Raw genomic sequence first — 22,973 nt, forward strand, 5'->3', positions numbered from 1 at the left:
TTTTTTTTTTGTGTGTGTGTTCATAAATTCCAGATTTTCATGGATTTTAAAAAATAATACCTGGTATATAGTGATATAAAAAATGTGAGTTTTTATAAAATATATTTATGAAAATAAAAAGTCTTTCATAATTTTTTTTAATATAGTTCAACAGAGAAATTACAAAACAAGTAAAATTAGTAAACGGTATCGATTATAAATGCAACGATAGCGATTAGTACGGAAAAAATGAACATAACTTATATTTTTCTGCAATGTCGCTACCTTTATATATAGCATGAATCACAAAACAAGATGTTTTATTGTTTAAATGATCCAGAGTCTTTGCAATCAAAACAAATACATATATAGTACACACATGCAGTCTCAAGATAAGCCATATAAAGTATTGTAACAGTTGCATTTAAGAAAATTTATTACGATAAAAAGCATTCAATCATTCCAACTTTGAGGAATATCAGTACCTAGCGATGTGGCGTGTACCTGTACCGATGTAACCTGACAAGTTCTCAAATCACATGCAAGGTGTGAAACTTAATGAGACTCACTTCACCTTGAAATAGTTTATCAAATCAGCAGAAAATTACTCGATTATGACATAATGCATGATTGGTAAGAAATTAATTAAATAATAGGCAAAAAATGTGCAAAAATTTGGATAAAAAATTATTTTGAAAATTTTAATTTATAAAATGTGAACAAAAGCCCCCTCGCAGATTCGAACTCACTATCTGTGAACAAGAGCCCGATACTTTAACCAATGAGCTATGACGATATTCAACCAAATCGATTGAGTGTCTTAAACGTACATGTTTCGGTGTACATGTGATGTACCTTAATTGACAGACACTATCTTTTTAACGCTATTAAAATTACTGAAGATACATGTATATACAGGTCTGGGCTCTACAGAGGGTCTTTAAAAAGGAGTTCTAATGGATTTTTTCTGATGTCTACTTTGCGATTGTTTTTGTTGTTGTTTTTTTTTTTTGCAATGGAGGCTTTACTGCAAAACTTTACAAAAATAGCATCCTTCAGAAAAATTCAACTTTACGGTATTTTAAATAACAAAATTGCAATTCTAGTCTGGCTTTCTTTTGTTCCCCTACTTCTTTATTACTCAGTATATTGTGCTCAATCTGTAATCAAAATACTACTAGCTAACACATCATACATTAAATGCACTCAATTCAATGAATGCGATATTTCATCATTCTAAATGTTAACATGCAGCAAATATTCATTTGATCATATTATACAGACATTCGATGCAAAATGTCGATATACAACATTTCAAACAATTCGTTAAATACCACACTTTTTTTTCTTTTTTATCATTCAACCCCCTCCTGTCAGGGTATTTTTAAATCAGACTCAATGAGGTCGGGTTCGCGAAACAGACTCTGTTTGGTCGGGTTGGTTATACAGATTCTGTGGGGTAGCATGCAGAGTCGACTTCCTTAGTGACCACTTTCTCTCCCAGCAGAGGGGCATCAATAAAACTGACAGTACCACATGACTCGTGCTGCTCGAAAATTAGGATCTAAAAAATATAATAGATTATTTAAAGAAAAATTATATTTCTTTCATCTAAAATGAGAGCTATTCAAGAAATCGCAAACTATAAAAGCATAAACTAAGCTACATGTACACATTCTTAAAAAATGTACATTAAGCGAAAATTAAATTCACCAAACTGAGTTTTTTACTTGATTTTGACATGCAGTCATTGTTTTCAATTTGTTTTCAACTACAACTGTGCTACTGTTATTTACAACGTAAATATGAACATTTTAAGGTGGCTCACAACACCTTGATATATTTTCTCAAATTAGCAGACATTACTTGATTATGATAGATATCATAATGGATAAGAAATATTTAAGTCAAATAGACAAAAATATGTGCAATTTTGGATGAAAAATTACTTTTACGAAAATTTAATTCAGTAAACATGAACAAAAGCTCAAGGTGGATTCGAACTCATGATCTGCGGTTCAGCAGCCCAATACTTTAACAGCTTAGCTACGACGATATACAACCGAATTGAAAGTCTTTAGATATAAACAATTTAACAAAACATATAAATCGCCATCTTTTGACGTAGTGTCTTAAAAAGTATAAGTCTGGGTGTAGTGAGGTACCTTAACAAAGAAAATGAAAATTAACTAACTTATTCGTACGTACCTCATTTTGACCCTGTTTCAGCAGCGGGGCTGGAATATACAGGGTCCTCGTGGGCCCGACTTTCCAGTATCTCCCCAAGTTAAAGTTGTTCAGTATCACGATGCCTTTATTCCAACCCTGAAATACATAATACACACAGTTTTTGCATGCACAGATTCAGAGAATTTTTCCCGGGGGGGGGGGGATTCCGAAGGATAATTGTGTTTGCCAGGAGGGGTCCCTGTGGCATATTTGCGATAATTGTACTTAAATCTTATAATTTTCCTTTTCCAGGTGAGGGGGGTACCGCCCCGCCCCCTCTAGATCCGCGCATGCGTTACAATATAATTAAGAGGGCAGAATGGTTATTGTCATTCTTAATTTCCTTTGTAGAAAAGCTCTGTGTAGAGATAAAACAGAGCCTTTATTTCAGAACTAAGATATAAGGATTTTTTATTTACTGTTAGCTGTTAGTTTATAACTACAACATATCGTATGTGAAAATCTGCGAAAGACCTGATGATTATTGTGTTGTGTACCCAGCCTCCTGCAAGGAAATTTTCGAGCTTGTAAGTGAAGATAAAAAGAAGACTTAAAATAGAATAAAAAAATACAAATAAATTAAAAATCATCACAAAAATCTCCGTTAGGTATTGTTGTTATACATGTTTATGTTCGTTTTTGTTTTTTGTCAATTGGTTGTTTTTTGTCAGTTTGGTTGTTTTTTGTCAGTTTGGTTGTTTTATGTCGTTTTAACCTACATGTATATGTATTTAATTTGCTATTTTTGTTTTGTAAATCTAAAATATTTTCTTTAATGTTTAAATATTATGTGTATTTTGGAGAGGGGCTGTTCAATATTTACCTTCATATCAAGAAAAGTATCACATGGAGACGAATCTATATGTAACGTTGTCTTGGCAACTAGAGGTCCCCTCACACCCTCCACAGGTGACTTCCAATTGGAACAACGATGAAGGCTTATATAGGGAATAAATATCAACGAAACATATATATAACTACCGTACTAAATTTATCGTATGCTTTTGATTTTAAGATATGAACGATGATTTATTATCATTAGTATTTAATATTGCATCCATTTCCGGTTCAGCGCCATCTACACATACTGTCACTCACAAGATTTCTTTTGGATCGATGTTTCTTACCTCAATTATTTAAATCTACTTTATAATAAAACAATTTTTTAAAGTGTTCATACTTCATTTAACACTTTATATACATTTATCATTTCCTTGAGTGAATAAAAGCAATACAAACTAAACTTACTTAAAAATGAAAATTTCAACTTACCTGTCAAGGAATTTGGATTTGAAATCTAACGGAAAAATTCGCCATTGCTTGATTTCCTTTTCATCCAATTTTACATATCCACAAATGCCTTTGATACATAATAACGTTACATAACCAGTTTATAACCCTTTATATTTTGAAATCCATCAAATACACAAAGGTCATGAGCCGTAATGTAACATTTGAGATACTGACGGAAGATTTAACAGTGAAATTTTCAATATATTATATTTTAAGCATATATGTTTCGGTAAAGGCGTTTTACCTTTCCTCTCTTCGTTGAATCTATTAGATCCAAACTCAATATAATTCACTCGCCCGTGGTTTTCCACCAAGATCTCTAAACTGCTCCCATCCTAAATCAAAGTACTGAAAGTACTGAAAAGCGCTAACCTAGCTTGGTTCTGAGAAAATTTACTGTGTGCAAGCGTAGGCGGAAATGAGCCTTATTGAAATTTTAATTTATGTTTAATAAATATCAATTTAAAGTATCGAAGGCCAGATTTCTTTAAATATATGTTACTTTCTGAAAATGATGTGAATTAAAGCTGAACACGACTTGTATATGGATACTTGCCTGAAAAAAGATATGTTAAAATCACGAATTATACCTTTTGAACAGTAATTTATCACAGTTTTTTACATTTTCTTGCAAAGAATCGATTATATTTTTCTATATTTTAGCTTCTGAATACGCACTATATTTTTTCATCACTGCGTAGCATCCCGTGCTGATGTACGTAAGCCCCGCAAACCAATCGTATCTACTCGGCCATTTCCGTCACCCAGATAACTGGTTCCCTATACCTCTTACCAGTTTAAATGATGTATATTTCTGCTCATAGAGGGCAGTTATTCCTTGCACCGGAAGTAGAAGTCTAACGACAATAAAGCGCTGAGCTATGCTTAGCGCTTTAAAAAGCAGACAATTTTCATATTCATCCTATTTTATTCAGTCTAAGCCACAACTGTAAACTTTAAGCTTACGTAAGATTAACTTAGACTAAAGACCCATTGCAAAATGATAATATAATAAGATGTTATTCGAAAGAGATCTAGAGCTGATTTGCTAGAATCCACAGTTAGCCCTAGCTTATCCAAAATCTTACCGTCAATGCTATGTCATCAAACATTCGAGTTTCATAATCTAATAGCATACATGAACTACTTAATTTTAATATTAATTGTCTGAAGCGTACATACTGAGATCTGTCCCAAGTTGATCTTTTTATCTGTACTCAGCCAGTCGAGTACGGCTTTCTCCTCCCCATTGACAAAAACCTTCAAACGGAAAAAAAGATATCTTGTAATCATAAAACCAAACTAAAGCAAACCAATGTTTCTGCGTGGTCGATGCTAAATCATTAATTATATTGATGAATATACACATTTAAAATATAAAAAAAAAATCAGAAAGCAAAACTAATAAACACAAAAGTTTTAATGTGCTGATGATAATATCATAATGATGATCATAACGATATGGGTGGCACGGGTGGCTGGTTTAACATTATTTCAATATAGGTAGCTAATATTTTCAGATACTAGTATTTTTAATATTCTCAAGATTCAGGTTTGTTATTAAATCATTTATTCTGGCATCAAGACGGGTCCATCTACGGGCTATGATACCCAGGTGACCATCACGGCCTGTGAGCCTCTTCCTTTTACCTGTGCTCTGTCTTTGGGTATGTCTGTAAACGATAGTTCCGTTCCAGCCTGGATCTCTGCCTGGTATAAGATATAACCGAAACATTGGCCATAGCCCTGGTGGTAGTCAAGGTTCTCCATTAACGCCGGTTCTGTAGACGTCATTGGGGTCTGAACATCAAATGTAAATAAATGTCAATAAATACAAAAATTCACTCTAAATAATATGTTTGTATATGTAAACGTTTTGACATGTATGACTACAAAATATTGATGTACATGTTAATCTTAACATTATAAAAAAAGTTCACGTTACATTTAATCTATATTTTTGGTTCTTTTTCATTTGATGAAATTCGTGGCGACCTATACTAAGCTCTGCTACTATAGAAATTACAAGGTGCGATTTATCAACAGACATTAAGAAATCACATGTTTAGTAGTGAAAAGTATCATTAGTGGTCATTTTAGAAGATAGCTTAATGTTCTTTTTATTTCTTACCATTAGAGATAAAACTGTCCTGAAATCTAGATACTGGGATACTGCTATTTTACCTGCAAAAAAAAACGTGCGTGAAAACATTCGTAAAATAGCAACAAAGATACATCCCTCACATGATTTTTCTTATAGTTTTCAAAACAATAAACATACCGTAAGCTTTCTTTGGTAAATTAGGAGGAATTTCTGGCAAAGATGTTATTCCTGGAAATAGATACATGGAATGCTGAAACTTAAAAAATCAAAAAGAAAAAAGAAAATTGACTTTATCAATGATGATACAAGGTCGTCTTGATTTAAGTACATAATGTTGTAGAAATCTCCAAGACCTAACACCTTCATATAAAGGTATTCATGCATTACCCTGGGGTTTCAGCCCTTTCTCCAGGATAATTTCTCTTGCTCTCATATACTTTGGAGTGATGTCCCCTGCTTCCGACAATGGCGCGTCATAATCTGAAACAAAAGCAACATGATAATACTGGCCAAGAAAGAAAAATAGTGAACGGAAAAATTGTCCTATATATTCATGTACGTACCATAGCTGGTGACGTCAGGTTTATAGTGGGACCCCTCGAAGTAGTTTGCTCCCGCCATAAAGCCGAAGTTGGTCCCTCCGTGGAACATGTACATGTTGAAGGACCCCCCGGCGTCTAGCACCCCCGACAGACACGCCTCAAAAGCTGTCAAAAAATCGTCCATTTATACACCCATGTACATGACTATGACGTTCTAGACTCTCTTCAGAAACTCAATTTTAATTCGCTTTTATCATAATTGCTAACTGATTTGTACTGTAAAACATGTCTACAGCAAACGCACTTACAATGTGTTAACGCTTACGATGAAGTCAATTTATTTTCCTCTACTGTAAAAGCGTATGGCTAACTCAATGGATAAACATGTAATGAATATTGTTTAAAACGAAACGACATTGTTTGTTTGCAGCACTTCACTAAAAGTGTGTTTTACATGCATCATAAAAGGTTAACTTTGCACAAGCCATTCCTTTAATGTAATACATGTATAGATGATATCGTGATAGTCCGATTACCAGGGATATCTAGTCCTTTGTGGGGCTGTCCCCAGTGGTCAAACCAGCCGGGCCAAAACTCCATCACCATCAGAGGAAATTCGGGACTCCATTCCCGGATCATCCGGAACAGTTTGCTTCCGTCTTCCATGGAGGGAAAGTTAGCGGTGGGCAGGGCGTCTAAACATGCGATCAACAACACGGGAAAACGTAAAATCAGCAGTAATCGTGTTAATTCATTTGAAATTCGAGTAAACCATTATTATAACACATCTTTTCTAGAAGGGACATGCAGAATCATCGTTTAAAAGTTTAAATAACAATATATCATAAGTGGGTTTACTTTATGTGTTCATACATTTATAAAATGGAGCTCTCTTTAATCCAAATATATTCTCTGACGTCAAGAGGAGTTCCTTAATCCCATTGTTTAGTAGGATCTACAACAATAAAGAAAAAGTAGTAGTAACAGCAAATTAATAACTTTAAACCAAACAGGCGCGTAACATCGCGGGGGGGGGGGCTGCCCCCCCCCCCTTTTTGTTTCTTAAATTTACATACAAAAAAAATAATAAACATGGAGTTGGCCCCCCACTTTTATGTGACCATGTAAAAAATTGTGAAAATAAGGAAATTGAAGTTAAAGGTATACTACCCCCCCCCCCCCCCGATTAGGATTTTCAGGATTTAGGAAAGTATCCTTTTTTTTTTACCTTGTCAAGGTTATTTGGAAGAGTCTGGCCCCCCCCCCCCCCCCCACTTTCAAAAATGATGCTACGTGCCTGCAAAATACTATCCTTTCTCATTCTTAGTCTTGCTTGACCTTGATCTCAGCTTGAAAGGTCATGACCTCTTGACCTACCTCTCTAATGGTGTGTAGGTGATCAACCTCGGTGCTATAGGAACCAAACTCGTTCTCTACCTGCACGGCTATGATTGGTCCACCATTAGAACGCTATTGATAAAAAATACATGTATCCCTGATGATAAACAATAACAGAGTCATTGTATGGACATTTGAGAACCAGACTTACTGGTAGCAGACTTACTTTATGGGGTAAAAAGTTAAACAACGCTTTTTAACCTTTCAATTTTAAGTTTCGCTAGTTTTATAAAGTAAGTAAACAACTGCATTGTACACAGTAAGACTTACTTAGTATTATTAGTTACATGGTTTGTAGTTGACCTAATATGGTTTATACATGGTCAGTAAATTCCATATACGGCGAGAGCGGAGCTTGAGCCCCAATACAGAATTTACTGACCATGTATAAACCATATTATGTCAACTACAAACCATGTAACGATTATCTCTTACCCACTGCCTTTGTTTTAATGATAAAAAGTAAATAAAACAATGGAAATCAAGCTGTTATAATAAAATTACAAGTTTTACTTTGAGTATGAAACCTGACGTCATAATGCTCAAGGGGGTAACATTTTCTACTGACTATGTATGAAATATACATAGTCTCCACGTGACTGCCGTTAGCCAATGATTTTCTTACAATTTAGCAGGAGGTAAGATATATGTCGTACCTGTAGGTCGGTGATTCTGGGGATCAGATCATTATAGAAGCGTCTGACGGCCTCTACGTAAGGTGGATAGTTGCTCCGTACCTTTATGTCAGGGTCCTTTAGCAGCCAACTAAAAGACGCAAGTGTAAATACAACAAACACAAAATACAAGACAACAAACAACTAACCCTATAAAAGGTTTTGTGAAAATCTTCAATTTCAGTTTTAATATTTTAATATTTTTTGCATTGCATATTATTTTTATGTTATATATAAAAAATAGAAAAAAAAAAGATTTGATTTGCAGGTAAAAAGTATATCTGATCATATAACACGTTATACCTTTATATATAGTCTTAAGTCTAGCTATTAGAAATCCGCTTACCTTAATCATTCCCTTTATTTCTTGGTGTAAACTTATCGGTATGTATTCTTTTCTTCTCCAAGTAGAAATTTTACTTTCCCATTTCTTAGGTAGACAATTTACCTGGACATTCCATGTACCTGACCAATTCAATTCTCGGGTAGATACTTTACATGACCAGTTCTATTTTCCAGAAGATAGTTTACCTGACCGTTTCTATATCCAGGTAGATATTTACCTGGCCTGGGCATTCCTCCCCAGTCCCACTCGGCACAGATGTAGGGGCCTGGTCTAAAGATCACAAACAACCCCTCCTCCCCCGCCTGTCGGATGAACTCCCTGTTGTGGAAATATGATTATGGCATGCATTGAATCTCAGAGACGTTACATGTATGTGATCCTTTGTTGAGATGTAGAGTTAAGAGAGAGAGAGAGAGAGAGAGAGAGAGAGAGAGAGAGAGAGAGAGAGAGAGAGAGAGAGAGAGAGAGAGGGGTGGTAGTTGTTAGGTCAGACAAACCTGACGTCCAGAATTCCGGAATAATTAAACTCCCCCGGATACTCCTCGTGTAGGTTCCATGGTACATACCTACAATGTCAAGGTTGATTTATAGATAGACTGAAGCATATTTCACATGCATGTATATCAATTAGAGTGTATCACTGTATTGTATTATACTTTCATGTTAAATACTGAAATCTGATTGGTTAAGACGCAGTTGGTAATCCGTTCTATTACCCTCAGCGTTAGCAACACAGCGTAGGCAACGGGTAACACAACGAATTGTCACATGCGCGTAAATTATGCGCGTACGGTTCGTCGTAGAATTCACTTCATTTCTTTTTTAAAGCAGTAAAATTCTCTTTAAAATAAAGACATTCAGTATAATAAAATAAATAGTGCCTGTTTGGGAGGGTAACTGTTGAAATTGACACCCCTCAAAAACCATTGTCAACCTCCGCTTCGCGTCGGTTGACGATGGTTGTCTTGGGGTGTCAATTTCAACAGTTACCCTCCCAAACAGGCACTATTTATATAGTGTTATATCATTACTTGACTCGATAGTGTTTGGTACGTACAGGTGGTTTGAACATGTTTTATTGTATATATACCGGTAATATACAATGAGACTGAACACAAGTTCTAGCAACTTACTAGGTTCTCACCCTAATACAAAGAATTTACAATTGTCAAAAAACATGCCCTTAATAACGTGTTGTTCAAGTGAAGTCTCAGAAAAAAAATCACCAAAACAAAAAAATATTAAACAAACGCAAAGGTTAACAAGAAATGCAAAAAAAACAGGGTAGTGGAAATGGAGCAACTACTTTTGGAAAACTGTCCATTTGAAGGAGTACTAAAGCACAGTTGGTAAATAAAAAATAACAAGAAATATATACAAAATGTATGCAGACAGAGAAGTTGCATAAAAAGGATTAATTTGTGTGTAGATGAAGAGCAAATTGTGATGAATGATTCCTTATCTTTGCTTATATCTTATTAAATGACATGTATATTTTTAAACCTACAGAACAGTGCTATCTTTAAAAGAAAATACAAGTATTTGTAACAGTGTGTAATGATTGTATCGCAAGAAAGGCATCACAACATTGTAATTTTATCCCTGCTTAGTTTATACCAGTGTAATTTTTTGTCGTTTTTGTTACATTTTTATTTATTTATTGTTTTAGGTTTTTCAATGGACATGTTCCCGATAAGAGCTTAATTTTTTTTTTCCATTTTAAATAGACAAAATGCTTAACAGAGCTTTTTTTAAAAGATCAACTAAAATTTGAATGTCAAGTTTCAAGCGGGATGCATAGCATTTTATATTTTGTTAGTAAACAATGCTCGTGCCATGTTATTGTTTACATTTAGGGTTCTGGATACAAAATATCACTTTCATAATTAAATAAGATGTAAAACAAACAGAAGAGATTGTTTATTTCTGTGTACATTTAACAACGATTAGAACAAAAACATTTGAAATTTTTACTTCTATGCAACGAATGTAAACAAACGCATGCCACGAGCTTTGTTTTAAATTAGAGAATTGTGAGCCATACATCTGGCTTACAACACAGGTGCTTGTGGACTGAACCGTGCACTACACCCCCCCCCCCCCACTCCTTTCTATTTTTTTCCAATTTCTTTTATCAATTATCGTTAACAACCCCTTATTTATGTCTCCAGTCAAAAAAGAAATATCACGACTCTGTGGCATTTTATATTCACACTCGTTTCCCCTATATATAAAACAAATAGGGGAAACGAGTGTGAAATCAATATAAAATGCCACAGAGTCGTGATAACTCTGTTATTTTTCGGAAGGGGGGGGGTTGTATAAGAATATATAACTTACGTTTCCACGGTGTTAAGTCCACACGCCCTCATCTTCCGGAAGCGGTCCCTCCAGTAGGCCGGAACTACCCGGAAGAAGTGCATGGTCCCGCTAAAGATCCGCAGGGGTTTCCCGTCCAGGATAAAGTTCCCATCCTTGAACGTCAGGGCACCTGTGCTACAGTAGACCTCGGTCATTCTGGGTCAATCCTCGGAGGAAACAGATATCTAAAGGAGCACATGTGGAAAACATTGGGATTGTGTGTAACAAATCTTTTGAGTCTCGCCAAAGCAAATGCGGTACTCAAAACGTGTCTTCAATCTTTAAGACACCGTAAATTAAGTTAAAAATTAAGTTAAGTTAAGTTAAGTTAAGTTAAGTTAAGTTAAAAGTCGGCCATTTTGGCATAGCACCACGGGTGAATCCATTAGAGAGCTTTATGGGACGTAGACAACGTTCTTTTTCCCGCGCACACTGGCTTACAACTCGACAGCTGACATTCAAACTTCGATTATAATTTAGAAAACCTTTATTAAGCACTGTTACAACGAAAAAGAATCGAGAAAATTAAATTTAGCTCAAATCATTACCATGCTCCTACGATTGATGTGATATGGAACTCTTGTATATATTAATGTTGATAAAAGTACATGATAATCAAAATACTTTCACCTTTTTAGAATTTTTAAATTTTACAGTACATTTGAAGTTGACTTTAAAATATTTTAAAATTTTTGGGAAAAGTAAAAATTATTAAAGCCCCAGCGGTATGGAACTCATGACAGCTTCGTGGTAATAAACCTCTAACCCACTGCAACTACGCTGTTAAGTAACAATTCTGTGGGAAGGAAATTTCATAAAGGAGATGGGGAAATAAGATGGCGCAAATGCCCATTCGGTTTAGTAGTGAAATACAATTTTGAATTTATTTTTCCCCAATTAAATCTATTCAAATATATTATAATACAATTTTTCAAAGGCAAAATTTCTAACTACAGTCAGTTCTTAATATATCTAACAGAAAATAAGAAAAAAAAAATATTGTCGGAAATTTTAGTGGTATCGAACCCGTAACATTAAAACCCTAGATATATAATGTTAGCTTATGCCAGGTACTCTAACCACTGAGCCATTTCAGACACAACAAAGTGGGCTTTTTAAATATGTGTGACTCAGGCCACGAACTACCGGACTTGTATTATTTTTTCAAAACGTTCAATTGTTGGGATACAAAATGATATTTTTAATGTATAGTGTGTCATCTCTCCACGTTTTTGTTGATTAAAATCAGTTTGTTTTCCAATAGACCTTAATTAGACTATGAGAAAAATATGGAGCACGGACCCATTCTATAAAAGAAAATGCTTTGAAGTTCTAAAAAATGACAGTATTTGCAGCTTTTGATACGTATACGCCTGTTTGAATCAACATATTCCAAGTATTGAACATACCTACAGGTTAAAAATCAATGATTTGTTAAATATATATTGTTTTAAATGATTTTTAAAAAATCCATCAGATTTATTTATACTTTAATTTTTCAGTAGCCTGTCCGACCGCGTATGGGCATTTTACACGCCTTATCCACCCATCTTCTTTAAGTTATACTTGAGTTTAATGTTTTTTCGTAGGAATTAAGTTACAATATATCCTATACCAACTTTAAAATTGTTGTCTGTGTTTTGTTTTTTCTTAATATGTTTTGTGTTGATCTTTTTTTCGGAGGGGGGATGTGGATAAATTATGTTTCCACCGTGTTAAGTCCACACGCCCTCATCTTCCGGAAGCGGTCCCTCTAGTAAGGCGGAACTACCCGGAAGTAGTGCATGGTCCCGCTAAAGATCCGCAGGGGTTTCCCGTCCAGGATAAAGTTCCCATCCTTAAACGTCAGGGCACCTGTGCTACAGTAGACCTCAGTCATTCTGTGTCAATCCTGAGAGGAAACAGATCTCTGAAAGAGCACATGTGGAAAATATTGGGATTGTGTGTATCAGGCATGTACAATATTATGCAAAGTTACATAAGACTTGTTAAGAACTTAAAAAATATAAATTCTCATAAAAATGTTTGCTTTTGAAGAATCTTAATATCGGTAAAGGATAATTGATAAAGAGCGCTTTTAAGGGGAGAGAACATTAATTCATTGCCACCTGAATTCCCAGCACCCCCCCCCCCCCCCCCCAACACACACACACAGAAACGTTTTGTCACAGCCAAAACTTTCTTATTAAATTTACATTTAAAAGTGAAAAATAAAGGACCCCCCCCCCCTATCCCCACTTTTTGGGACCATGTGAAAATTGAAGAAAAAACAAGAAACCGAACAGTGAAATTGAGGGGAAACTAACCCCCCTTTCCCCCTCTCTTTGCTTGTAAAGATTCTTGGGTAACCCCCCCCCCCCCCCCCCCCACACACACTTTCAAAAACAATGCTACGTTCGTGCCCAAGAGAGGACATTTATCTTTTCGTTCAGTTATGTCAAGGCCATGGCGAAATGTTTGTGTAGTCAGGAATATGCACATTGTGAAGTAATTCGAATGTTAGAGCATATATACATACACGTGCGCGCGTTGACTAGAACCCTACACAATGTATTACCAATACAAAACAATAGAGTCAGACTCTTCAATGAAATTCACTTCATTTCCGTTTGTTTTGTTCTACTATTCTTTTTTTAATTCTGCACGTATGGACACTATTTATGCTATGTGACAGGAGTAAATAAAACAGTGTGACATGTCCTACCTTGTGTTGATTCAAACCCCTATCTATGTAGGTCAGACAAGTTAGTTAAACTTGTGCTACATTTCTATAAAGGTGTACATGCATGCACATGCATTACATTTTTTAGTCATAAGCATTTTTCAATTTTTTGTTCAATTTGATTTACGTCTCTATTAAATGAATAGTCAAAGAAAACACAGCGATACTGGAGTAATCAAAAAAGACATGGAACTATTTTGCAATACAAAGAATAATATTTTTAATTTTCAGCAATTTTATTTTTCTTCGTGAGTTATATATATATTGGAGAGAATTGATCAGTCTGTAAAACGTATTTTGTGTATAATTTGGCTAAAATTGTTAACGATAAATACAGTATTTATTTTATGTTATATTGTCCGCTGTGATCCTTGATGAAATCTTACACAATGACAGGAAGGGAAGAGAACTCCTGGGTCCTGGCAAGCTCAAATACAGAGGGCTGGACAAAACAACAGTCAAAATCGTTCTCAATAATATTAGTCAGTGTTTACTATCTTCAATCATTATTTAATTTTCTGAATAACTTTTGACATTTCTGACCCATAAATTTACATCAAAAGATTGATTTTCCAATTATGATACCCCCCTCTCTCTCTCTCTCTCTCTCTCTCTCTCTCTCTCTCTCTCTCTCTCTCTCTCTCTCTCTCTCTCTGATATGCATACCCCAGTCATACTGTAGTTCTTGAATCCCCAGGATTTACCATCGGGTGACATAACACAACAAAGGGCTGCAACTCCGCTTCCTATTGCACAAATTGGTTCTAAAAGATAGTTAAATAATCCAGTCAAATTAGCATGATCGAGATCTTTATTGTTCAAATATATTACATAAGATTCAAAAGATTCATAATTATTATGTATAAAACATTCAGTCTAATCAAGTTCTGATCGTCTGATCCAATGGACCTTGTGTAGCAATGAGCAGATTGAATGATCTTATTCAATCAGATTGTCAAAAATCGAACTCTGGAAAACACTTTTAAATATGTTTGGCACTTGGGTGATCCATGATTAACTTTTGTGTTTTGATGATGACAGGCATAAAATAAATCAATGAATTGACTATCATGACTTATGGTATAAAAACCACCTAGTTTATAACATTCTATTAATAAGAGATCAAGAGTAAAACAACAGTATATCAAATCTTAAATCCATGGTGTTGAATAAGTTAGAAATAAAATAAGTCCACTCCTCTAATTATAACAAGTGTCTCCATATTAATATTTAAGGGAGAAGAATAATGTAGATTCCTCCTTATATGCACCGAGAATTTAATTCCACAATTCAATCATTTTGCATCAACTCTCTCTCTCTTTCTCTCTCTCTCTCTCTCTCTCTCTCTCTCTCTCATTTGATGATAAATATCATTCAGCAAATAGATGAAATTAGGTGTGCTTCTTACTTTTCTCCCTGATGAAGTGGTTGACAATCTGACTGAGTTCTGTGTTACTGGCCAATTCATGGACCGCCCCGGGGGACGAGGGAATCAACAGGGCAGAGTATCTTGCCGCTGAGGAACAAAAATATACCACTATTACACCATTAAACATGTATATTATTTACATTATCCAGTGTCTTTGCCTGTGATAACACTACGTATCGATTTTGTACTTTATAACTCATAAAGCCAAGCCAGCAGGTTTGCTTATTTATATTTAAATATTTAATCGTATGATGGTTTAAAATTATATAAATATAAGTAATAAGGAATCATTCTTTGAATATTATGAGGTGATAATTTCAGTCGGGGCGTGATCAAATCTATCATAAAGCCCTCCGGGCTTTATTGGATTTAATCACGCCCAAACCAAAATTATCACCTCATAATACTCAAAGAATGATTCTTTAATAAATGGGAATTGTAGAGTTCACACGACTGTATATCTACTTATTAAATAGGACAGAGTGGCACTGAGGAACGAAAAATATATTACAGCATCATACATGTACACGTTTAAAGGGGGGGGGGGGGGGGAGTCAAAGAATCTACATGACTTATGTCTACTTATCAAACAGGGCAGAGTTCATTGCTGCTGAAAAAATACAAAAATACTTTACAGCAGTACAACATGGAGAATCAGGATTCATTATGTGTTATCTAGTGTATAAACTTGACTAATAGGGCAGAGAACAATGCTGCTGAGGAACAAACAAATACATGTACATGTATTAATCTATATTACTGTACATTGCATTACAACAAAGAGAATCTAAGAACCATGATGTACATGTGTAACCACTTAATCATGATTTTAGTCCTAGTATTTGGCCACTTAGGATTGAAAAATAGTTTTCAGGATTAAAAAATCTGTTTCAAAGGACAAGATGTTAATTAAGGTCACTCAGTAAACACTGTCATCTATTTTTCAGTACACCTGTACTTACAGTCCACTGTTTCGAATGCTATGGGGTTGGATGAGGCTTTACTCCTGAACTCGTTGAACCAGCGTCTGTTGTTGTCATCCTGCTGAACATACTCCACATTCTTCCCCTGGAACATGATTTCATAATGGAGTAAAGGCTCAGCTAGGTTATAAGCAGGCATGGGCAGAATTACTCAAAAATGTAATCGATTAATAATCGATTACATAGGGGGATAAACAATTTTTTTTAATAAATATTTTATAAATTGTATTATAAACAACACTTGAATAGCATTTTTTCATACAATATGCGCAGCACAATATGTTTATGTAAAGAGTAATCGAAAGTAATCGAAAAAGTAATTATAATTGCACTGAATCGATTAAATTATGATTACAAGTAATCGAAAATCTCTTCGATTACATATTACTGTCGATTACTTGAAAAAGAGTAATCATTACAATCGATTACGATTACGTTTACCCCATGCCTGGTTATAAGTACACCATTCAATACCTCAATATTACTTGTTTACATTTTTAAGAAATTAGAGGGGGTGATCTAAACAAGGGTGGAGCTCAAGATGCTTTAATTAGAAAATCAACGCTGTTTTACGACTGAGCCAAAGGTTAACCAGTACCTAGCCTACTATATGCACTATTATGCATGTGATTTCTCTGTAGGCTACATTTGTCTGTGATCTGTACAGGAGTGACAAAGTCATGAATCAGGAATACAATCCATAGAGTTCATAACATTTACATCTATATATCAAGATTTATTACTGATAATTCTTCTTTTTTCTATACTAAATACAGTGACAGTTGAATGGCAGTGCTGGTGGTCAGGTGGGATTGTTTAAGGAATGTCAGATTCATTTCACTCTATTCTTATAATCCTTCAACATCCTTCAAGTGAATGTACATTGCATAAAGATAATGGTTACATTGTAGAGCTTACGTGTGGCGAGGCAAGCTGTATGGAGAAATTGGAACTGGCAAGTGTGTAAGCCTGGATAAATGACTGTGCCGATACACCTGTAAACACAGACAAAACAGGATTTACATATACCATGTTCAGACATAAAGTAGTATACACTCTTTACACTAAAATACATTTAACAGCTGTATTCACATACATGTTTATGTTTACATATATTGTAAATAGTGGGGACCCGCCCACTCTTGACCGACAATATTATTGTTTTGAAGCGATACTTCTAAGATAAACACTCGCTACAAAAACAACATTTAACCTTTTCATAGATTATTTTGGTTTGTGTGTTTTCTACAACTGTTACCCAGATTCTCACCTTCAACCGCTGAACTTAAAACCATCAAGCAATGTAGTCTGGGCGCAGACATCTTTCACAAATGGAAACTCGAACCCGACATAAATACATGTAACAATGTGCTGTTGAAAAAATTTATTTAGCACAAGGAACCGTTACAGATGAGACGTATTTTTAAAGCTCTTACATCTAATAAAGTATTTGGAGTTTAATAACTCCATAAGGTAGAAAGTTAATTTTTGTGTGGAATTTTGTTTCGATTTAGCATGCCTATGTTTACTTCTGGTTTCGCTTTCGGTTTGAAACATAATGAATGCACAGAGCCCATGTTCATTTGACTGGACAGACGGTTTGGAAAAATTCCCTGTATACTGTAGAAAGGAGGATGGAGTACAAGGAAAGGATTCAATGGTAAACTGATTTGTATTGAACACTGTCAGTGGAAGTGAAGCCCTCACGGTATTTCTGCTACTTGGATGTACAGTACATCTACAATCTTGTGGTACAACTGAGTACATTAAAACTTTTGCCCATAGACACCTGACGTTATATATCAAATATATATCCTCTACCTATTAACACGTGTATTATTAGGTAGAGAGTATGTATGTTTTATAACGTCAGGTGCCTGTATTCTTGTCATACTGAAAAAGTTTGACTTCACTGATCACCATTAGAAATTTGATGTTAAATGGTCTGGGATCACTTAACCAACATTTCCTTTTTTTCCCTTAAGATTGTAAATATTATACAGTTGTTGACTGGGGTCGAGGGCAACAGTTGATCTGTCGGACCGGTTCGCAAACTGTTGCCCAAGGCCGAACGCCGCGGACAACAGTTTGCGAGCTGGTCCGACAGATCAACTGTTGCCCGAGACACAGTCAACAACTGTTTTGTTATACCCTTTCTAATCAATAACACGTTTTCGCGGAATGTGACGTCACCGGTCAACAGTCTTTTTTAACAGTCAATTTTAACATTTCCAATCTAACAGTTCCAGTCCAACAGTCAAAATGTTGAACTTTTTTAGGTATAGAGTTATATAGTAACTGTTTTACAGGGGTACAACAAAGTAAAATATGATATGGATCTTTAGTTTCAGTATGTGAAGCACAACATTCCCGGTCCAGGCATTGATAAGGAGAAATTCCTTCCTGTCTTTACCGGTTGTTCCTGCCATGAGTGTATCAGTGACTGCCCTTGTGTGCAGAGATTTAGCCAGAATTACACTGAAGATGGTAAACTTAAAACTTCTTATCTGGACGCAGACGAACACAAGGTGATGGTGGAATGTAACAGTCACTGCAGCTGTTCTAAAACGTGCGTAAACAGGGTCGTACAAGGTGGAGTAAAAGTGAGAGTCGAGTTATTCTGGACAGTAAGCAAAGGAATAGGAGTCAGGACTCTGGAAGATTTAGATCCAAGTGCGTTTGTCTGTGAATACGCGGGAGAAATCATCTCAAGTGACGAGGCTAGAAAACGGAGCCTAGCTCAACGGAAAGAAGACATGAATTATATTATAACTGTTAATGAACATTGCAAGAGTGGCGTGATAAAAACTCATGTAGATCCTAGAAACTTTGGCAATGTCGGGCGATTCCTCAACCACAGCTGTGATCCTAACCTAACAATGCTCCCAGTACGGGTTGATACTGAAATTCCATTACTTTGTTTGTTTGCAAATAGGAAAATAAGCTCAGGAGAAGAGTTGAATTTTCACTACGGACTTTCCTCAGGAGAAGAGAGAACAGTTTATTCGGACATTGATAGAAAAGAAAGTGGCTTAATACCATGTAACTGTGGTTCACAGTCTTGTCAGGGTTATCTGCCCTTTGATAAAACACTATTTGATGATTGATGATAAAGAATATACTAGTATAACATGATGTATTAATTATCAATAAATTCCAAAGCAAAGAGTTGTTTTTTTTTATATAAATTATATATAATATACCTAGCAGAATTATAAAGTTTAGTGTTAAAATTTTTTGTTTTGAATACTGGATATTAGAAATTTTCTAATCTGTCAACTGGCATAAATATTAATGCAGGGTTGTCTCTAGCTGCAATAATGTAGCCCTCTCCGATTTTTTATATCTGATTGCAGCTAGGTTGTCTCTAAAAATTGAAGTAGAAGGAGGAAATGAAAAAGTAGAAGGTGGTCAGGGGGTCTTGCTTATACATGTAGCTACATTGTGTTTGAAATGCAATAATAGATGGGTAATTAAGGCAATATAGGTGGGGGAATTCCCGGCCTCCCGGGTCTTAGAGACAACCCTGTACATGTATTAAACATGTTAAGCAATCAATTTTTCTACAAAAAAAATATTGCTACAAGCTATCAATTTTTTCACGTTTATTCATAAAAAAATCGATGCACATGTATAAAGTTAACATAAATGTAGAATACATTGAAAACAAAACCCCCACAGACTCAATGTAATGAGAGAAGGAATTTTGTCTGAAGTCTAACACTGTGTATGGGGTATTCAAATGCATTCAGTATTTAACTTTGAATTAAACTGAGGTTTTCTGGTTCATGAATGATGTCTAACAATGCTGTTTATCCTTATAAAGTTGCAGTATCAGAACAGAGCATCAATGTACACACAATTTTAGTTCAACAGCAACTGTATGGTCTAAAGTTCCTCCTAATTCAGATTTTCCTGTTGATATAGAAAAAAATGTCTCCCATTTAAAAATAAATGTGAGTACATATTTACACATCTTTGCAAAACATCAATGAAGTCAGAACTTTGAACTGCATCTCTATGGTTTTCTTCCAGTAGTAAATGCTGTCTGCTACAAGCTTTGGTGTAAACAGATTTTCAACATTCTGTCGTGCTATGGGCGGGGATCTAATTCATCCTTGCTATGGGCAGCAATCTTATTCGTCCTTGCTATGGGCGGGGATCATACTTCCTGAAACAGACTGCAGACGTCCGGTTTCCTAGCCAACATGCCCGGTGTGAGGCCAGAGTTATCTTCCCTGATGACAGCTCCATTCTTCAACAGATATCTACAAGTCTCTGAATGCTGACCACCTGCTGCAATGTGTAATGCTGCAAGGAAGAAGTGTACAAACTGATCATAATGCTCTCAACAGTTGTGTATTGAGTAGTGCTTCACATGACATTAAAAAATTACAAATTACAGGTATTTCATATAAACACATGATGTTACTGAAAACGTATAATGTTATTGAAAGTGTACTGCTCAAGAAATTGAGATAATCAATGTATACATATGAAAGTATAGATATATGAATTGCATGTCTTAATATTGTTTTAGAAGCCTGTAAATATGAAATAATTCTGTATAAAACCTTGTTTTGTTGACCGTGTACCTGTTCTACCTTTCGTGTCGGTGACATTGACATCAGCTCCTGCAGACACCAAGTAGGAAATTACACCGAGTTGTCCTTCCTTGAAACAAAATAAAAGTAGTTTGAATTGTATTAATGTTCCCTAACCCTTACTCCACCTCTCCTTACTTTATTTTGACTTTCAATTTGATTTTTTTTCCTTGCAAGCAATACCAGTGGCTTTAGAGAGTTCAGTATTGTAACACTAATTAGTACCTTGGCTGCTACAAACAGTGGCGTGAACCCTTTTGATGACCTTGAGTTGACATCGACCTTTAAGCTTTCCACCAGGAACTTCACAGACTTCAGACATCCCCCCTGGGTGGCCAGGTGGAGGGGTCCCAGGCCGGCATTGTCCTCACGACACAGGTCACCCTGTCAAACCATAAACACACAACAAAATGACAACACAGGTCACTGTGTCAAACCAAACATAATGATGACAAAGCTGTATAAGATACAAGGCCAAAAAAATACTTCAAGTTCTTTTACTTGATATAATTTGGTGAGTTATCATTAAAGGAAGTGAACATGAAAAAATTATCAAGGGCTCAAATTTGATGTGTATAATGATATCTGAAAACCGTTTAGACAGAGCCTTCCTCAGTAAAAAGATATACCACTTAGAATAACTATTTCTTGCAATCCATGAGCGCTGCCATATTGTTAAATTCATTACCTCCCTGCTGGGTTATCTCTAAGCATCTAAGAGAGGGCAGCACTGATGCTGCCGTCAGTGAGACACATTGCATTTTTACACACGTTTAGTAACGGAGATAAAATGCCATCATCAAAATGTGAATGGAAACTTGAAAGGAATGTAAAGAGTTGTCATTTTAAACAGTGTTTATGGAGGAAGATTTTGGATTTCAGAATGATGCATTCCCACCAGCAGTTAATGTGACATGTAACTAGAATGGAATGTCAATGGATCAGTGTTATTGTGACCTATTTTTTCTTGCACTCGGGAATTTCTTGTTTATGAGTTTCAACATTATGTGTGCTATATAAATGAGCACACAAGGTGCATTGCACAGCAACCTGACTTTTAAAAAGTGTCTTAGTCCTGTTATTCTTCTGACAGCATAAACAGAACCGGCATACATATCATCAAGATCTTATGTATAAAAAAAAACAAAACAGAAAAATTTCCAAGGCATTTAAATAAAAAGTAACGGTAAGAAACCCCACAAAGAAAATGAAATTACAATTTTATATTAATTTAAATTGAAATCTAAAAACAGCATTTTATTTATGTAAACACTGACTGCCACATCTCCGTACAAACATCTGGAATGTGATGGTCTTATATTTCACAAATTAATTTATCTATTCATTTTTTTTTTACAAATCATAAATAGTTATCTGAGGTTCAGTTCACAGAAATGTACTAAATCCCTGTCTTCTCATGACAGTACACAAAATTTTTCTTCACATCAAGGCATATTTTTTCTTCATAACTTTTATCAACTCTGTACATAAACACTGGCCTAGTTCCAACATTGACCCAGTCACCAGCAGCAATGTGGCTTATCTACGTCAGAGAACAGATGCATGCTGGGAAATAATGGATTACCTCCATAAACCTTTCACTGAGAGTGTTAAATTGATAAAATCTCTTAATAGAAATAAACAAAAAGGTAACAGACCTCATTTTTAAGTTTCAAAAGGCTTTTAAAATTTATTAAGCAACAATTATTTTTTTCATGTTCACTTCCTTTAAGTATTAGTGGTCACTAGTTGAATAGATGTGTTGTTAAACAGACATCAAACTTGAAGATATTAAGATGGTCAGTAGCTGACAAGTGTTTTTAAGTTATTCTTCTTAATCTCGTTAAAATCATGAAACAGTCATGGTCACATCAACTTAAAAATGTGAATAGATGGAATTTGCACTGTCTGTATAAATTTTGCGAGATGATATCATTTAACCAAGAAGGTCTAAGACTATTGTTAATCTGCTTTTGTGCATGCGTAAATTTTCAAAATGTAACTGTACAACTATATTTAGTTCAGGCTTAACATGTTTCCATACCTTTTGTGTTGAGATGAGAGTTTGAGCGACCTCTACATGGTCTGATTTAATGGCGTCCATCAGTGGTGTACTTCCTGAGCTGTCCGTGGTGTCCACAGTAGACGGCCCGACGTTTAGCAGGAAAGTCACCACGGAGTGGCAGCCATGTAGAGCTGGAATATACAACCCAGTAAGTGTACCCCACTACAGAGCTAAAGTTACACATAGAGTAAAGAAAGAGGAAATACACAACATAGAGGCCAACCATGTAGAGCTGGAATATACA

The 22,973-nt window shown here is 35.3% G+C and overlaps 2 protein-coding genes across 7 annotated transcripts in view; both read right to left on the reverse strand.

Annotated features, from left to right (window-relative positions):
- Positions 1 to 22,973, reverse strand: part of LOC136269742 (ankyrin repeat domain-containing protein 16-like) — a 97,884-nt gene that overhangs the window by 65,880 nt on the left and 9,031 nt on the right. For 3 of the 5 annotated variants that reach the window (XR_010713418.1, XR_010713417.1, XR_010713416.1), the window contains exons 4-5: positions 22,709 to 22,860; positions 20,890 to 21,048 (exon numbers count right to left, since the gene is read on the reverse strand). Coding sequence is in view for 2 of the 5 variants with exons in the window: in XM_066083079.1 (XP_065939151.1) it covers positions 20,223 to 20,371; positions 20,656 to 20,734; positions 20,890 to 21,048; positions 22,709 to 22,860 (539 nt within the window). In the remaining 3 variants the exon portion in view is untranslated. Of the gene's footprint in view, positions 1 to 19,456; positions 20,372 to 20,655; positions 20,735 to 20,889; positions 21,049 to 22,708; positions 22,861 to 22,973 lie in introns of those variants that run through there. The other 2 variants (XM_066083080.1, XM_066083079.1) reach the window with 2 other exon arrangements.
- LOC105328547 (beta-galactosidase-1-like protein 2) lies at positions 1,044 to 14,412 on the reverse strand. Of its 2 annotated transcripts, XM_066083062.1 has the most exons (20): positions 13,984 to 14,235; positions 12,546 to 12,835; positions 10,906 to 11,111; positions 9,063 to 9,131; positions 8,788 to 8,883; positions 8,202 to 8,310; positions 7,525 to 7,617; positions 7,021 to 7,102; positions 6,684 to 6,842; positions 6,169 to 6,312; positions 5,993 to 6,085; positions 5,783 to 5,833; positions 5,633 to 5,685; positions 5,152 to 5,301; positions 4,684 to 4,761; positions 3,746 to 3,836; positions 3,481 to 3,568; positions 3,032 to 3,146; positions 2,188 to 2,304; positions 1,044 to 1,543 (listed from the first exon to the last, which is right to left on the reverse strand). In XM_066083062.1, exons 3-20 carry the CDS (start codon positions 11,079 to 11,081, stop codon positions 1,421 to 1,423), a joined length of 1,887 nt encoding a protein of 628 aa, XP_065939134.1. In that variant the 5' UTR covers positions 11,082 to 11,111; positions 12,546 to 12,835; positions 13,984 to 14,235; the 3' UTR covers positions 1,044 to 1,420. The 2 variants fall into 2 exon arrangements, with proteins under 2 accessions (XP_065939134.1, XP_065939135.1); XM_066083063.1 differs by lacking the exons at positions 12,546 to 12,835; positions 13,984 to 14,235 and adding an exon at positions 14,315 to 14,412.

The sequence above is a fragment of the Magallana gigas genome, chromosome 4 (assembly GCF_963853765.1).
Source record: "Magallana gigas chromosome 4, xbMagGiga1.1, whole genome shotgun sequence".
NCBI lineage: Eukaryota > Metazoa > Mollusca > Bivalvia > Ostreida > Ostreidae > Magallana > Magallana gigas.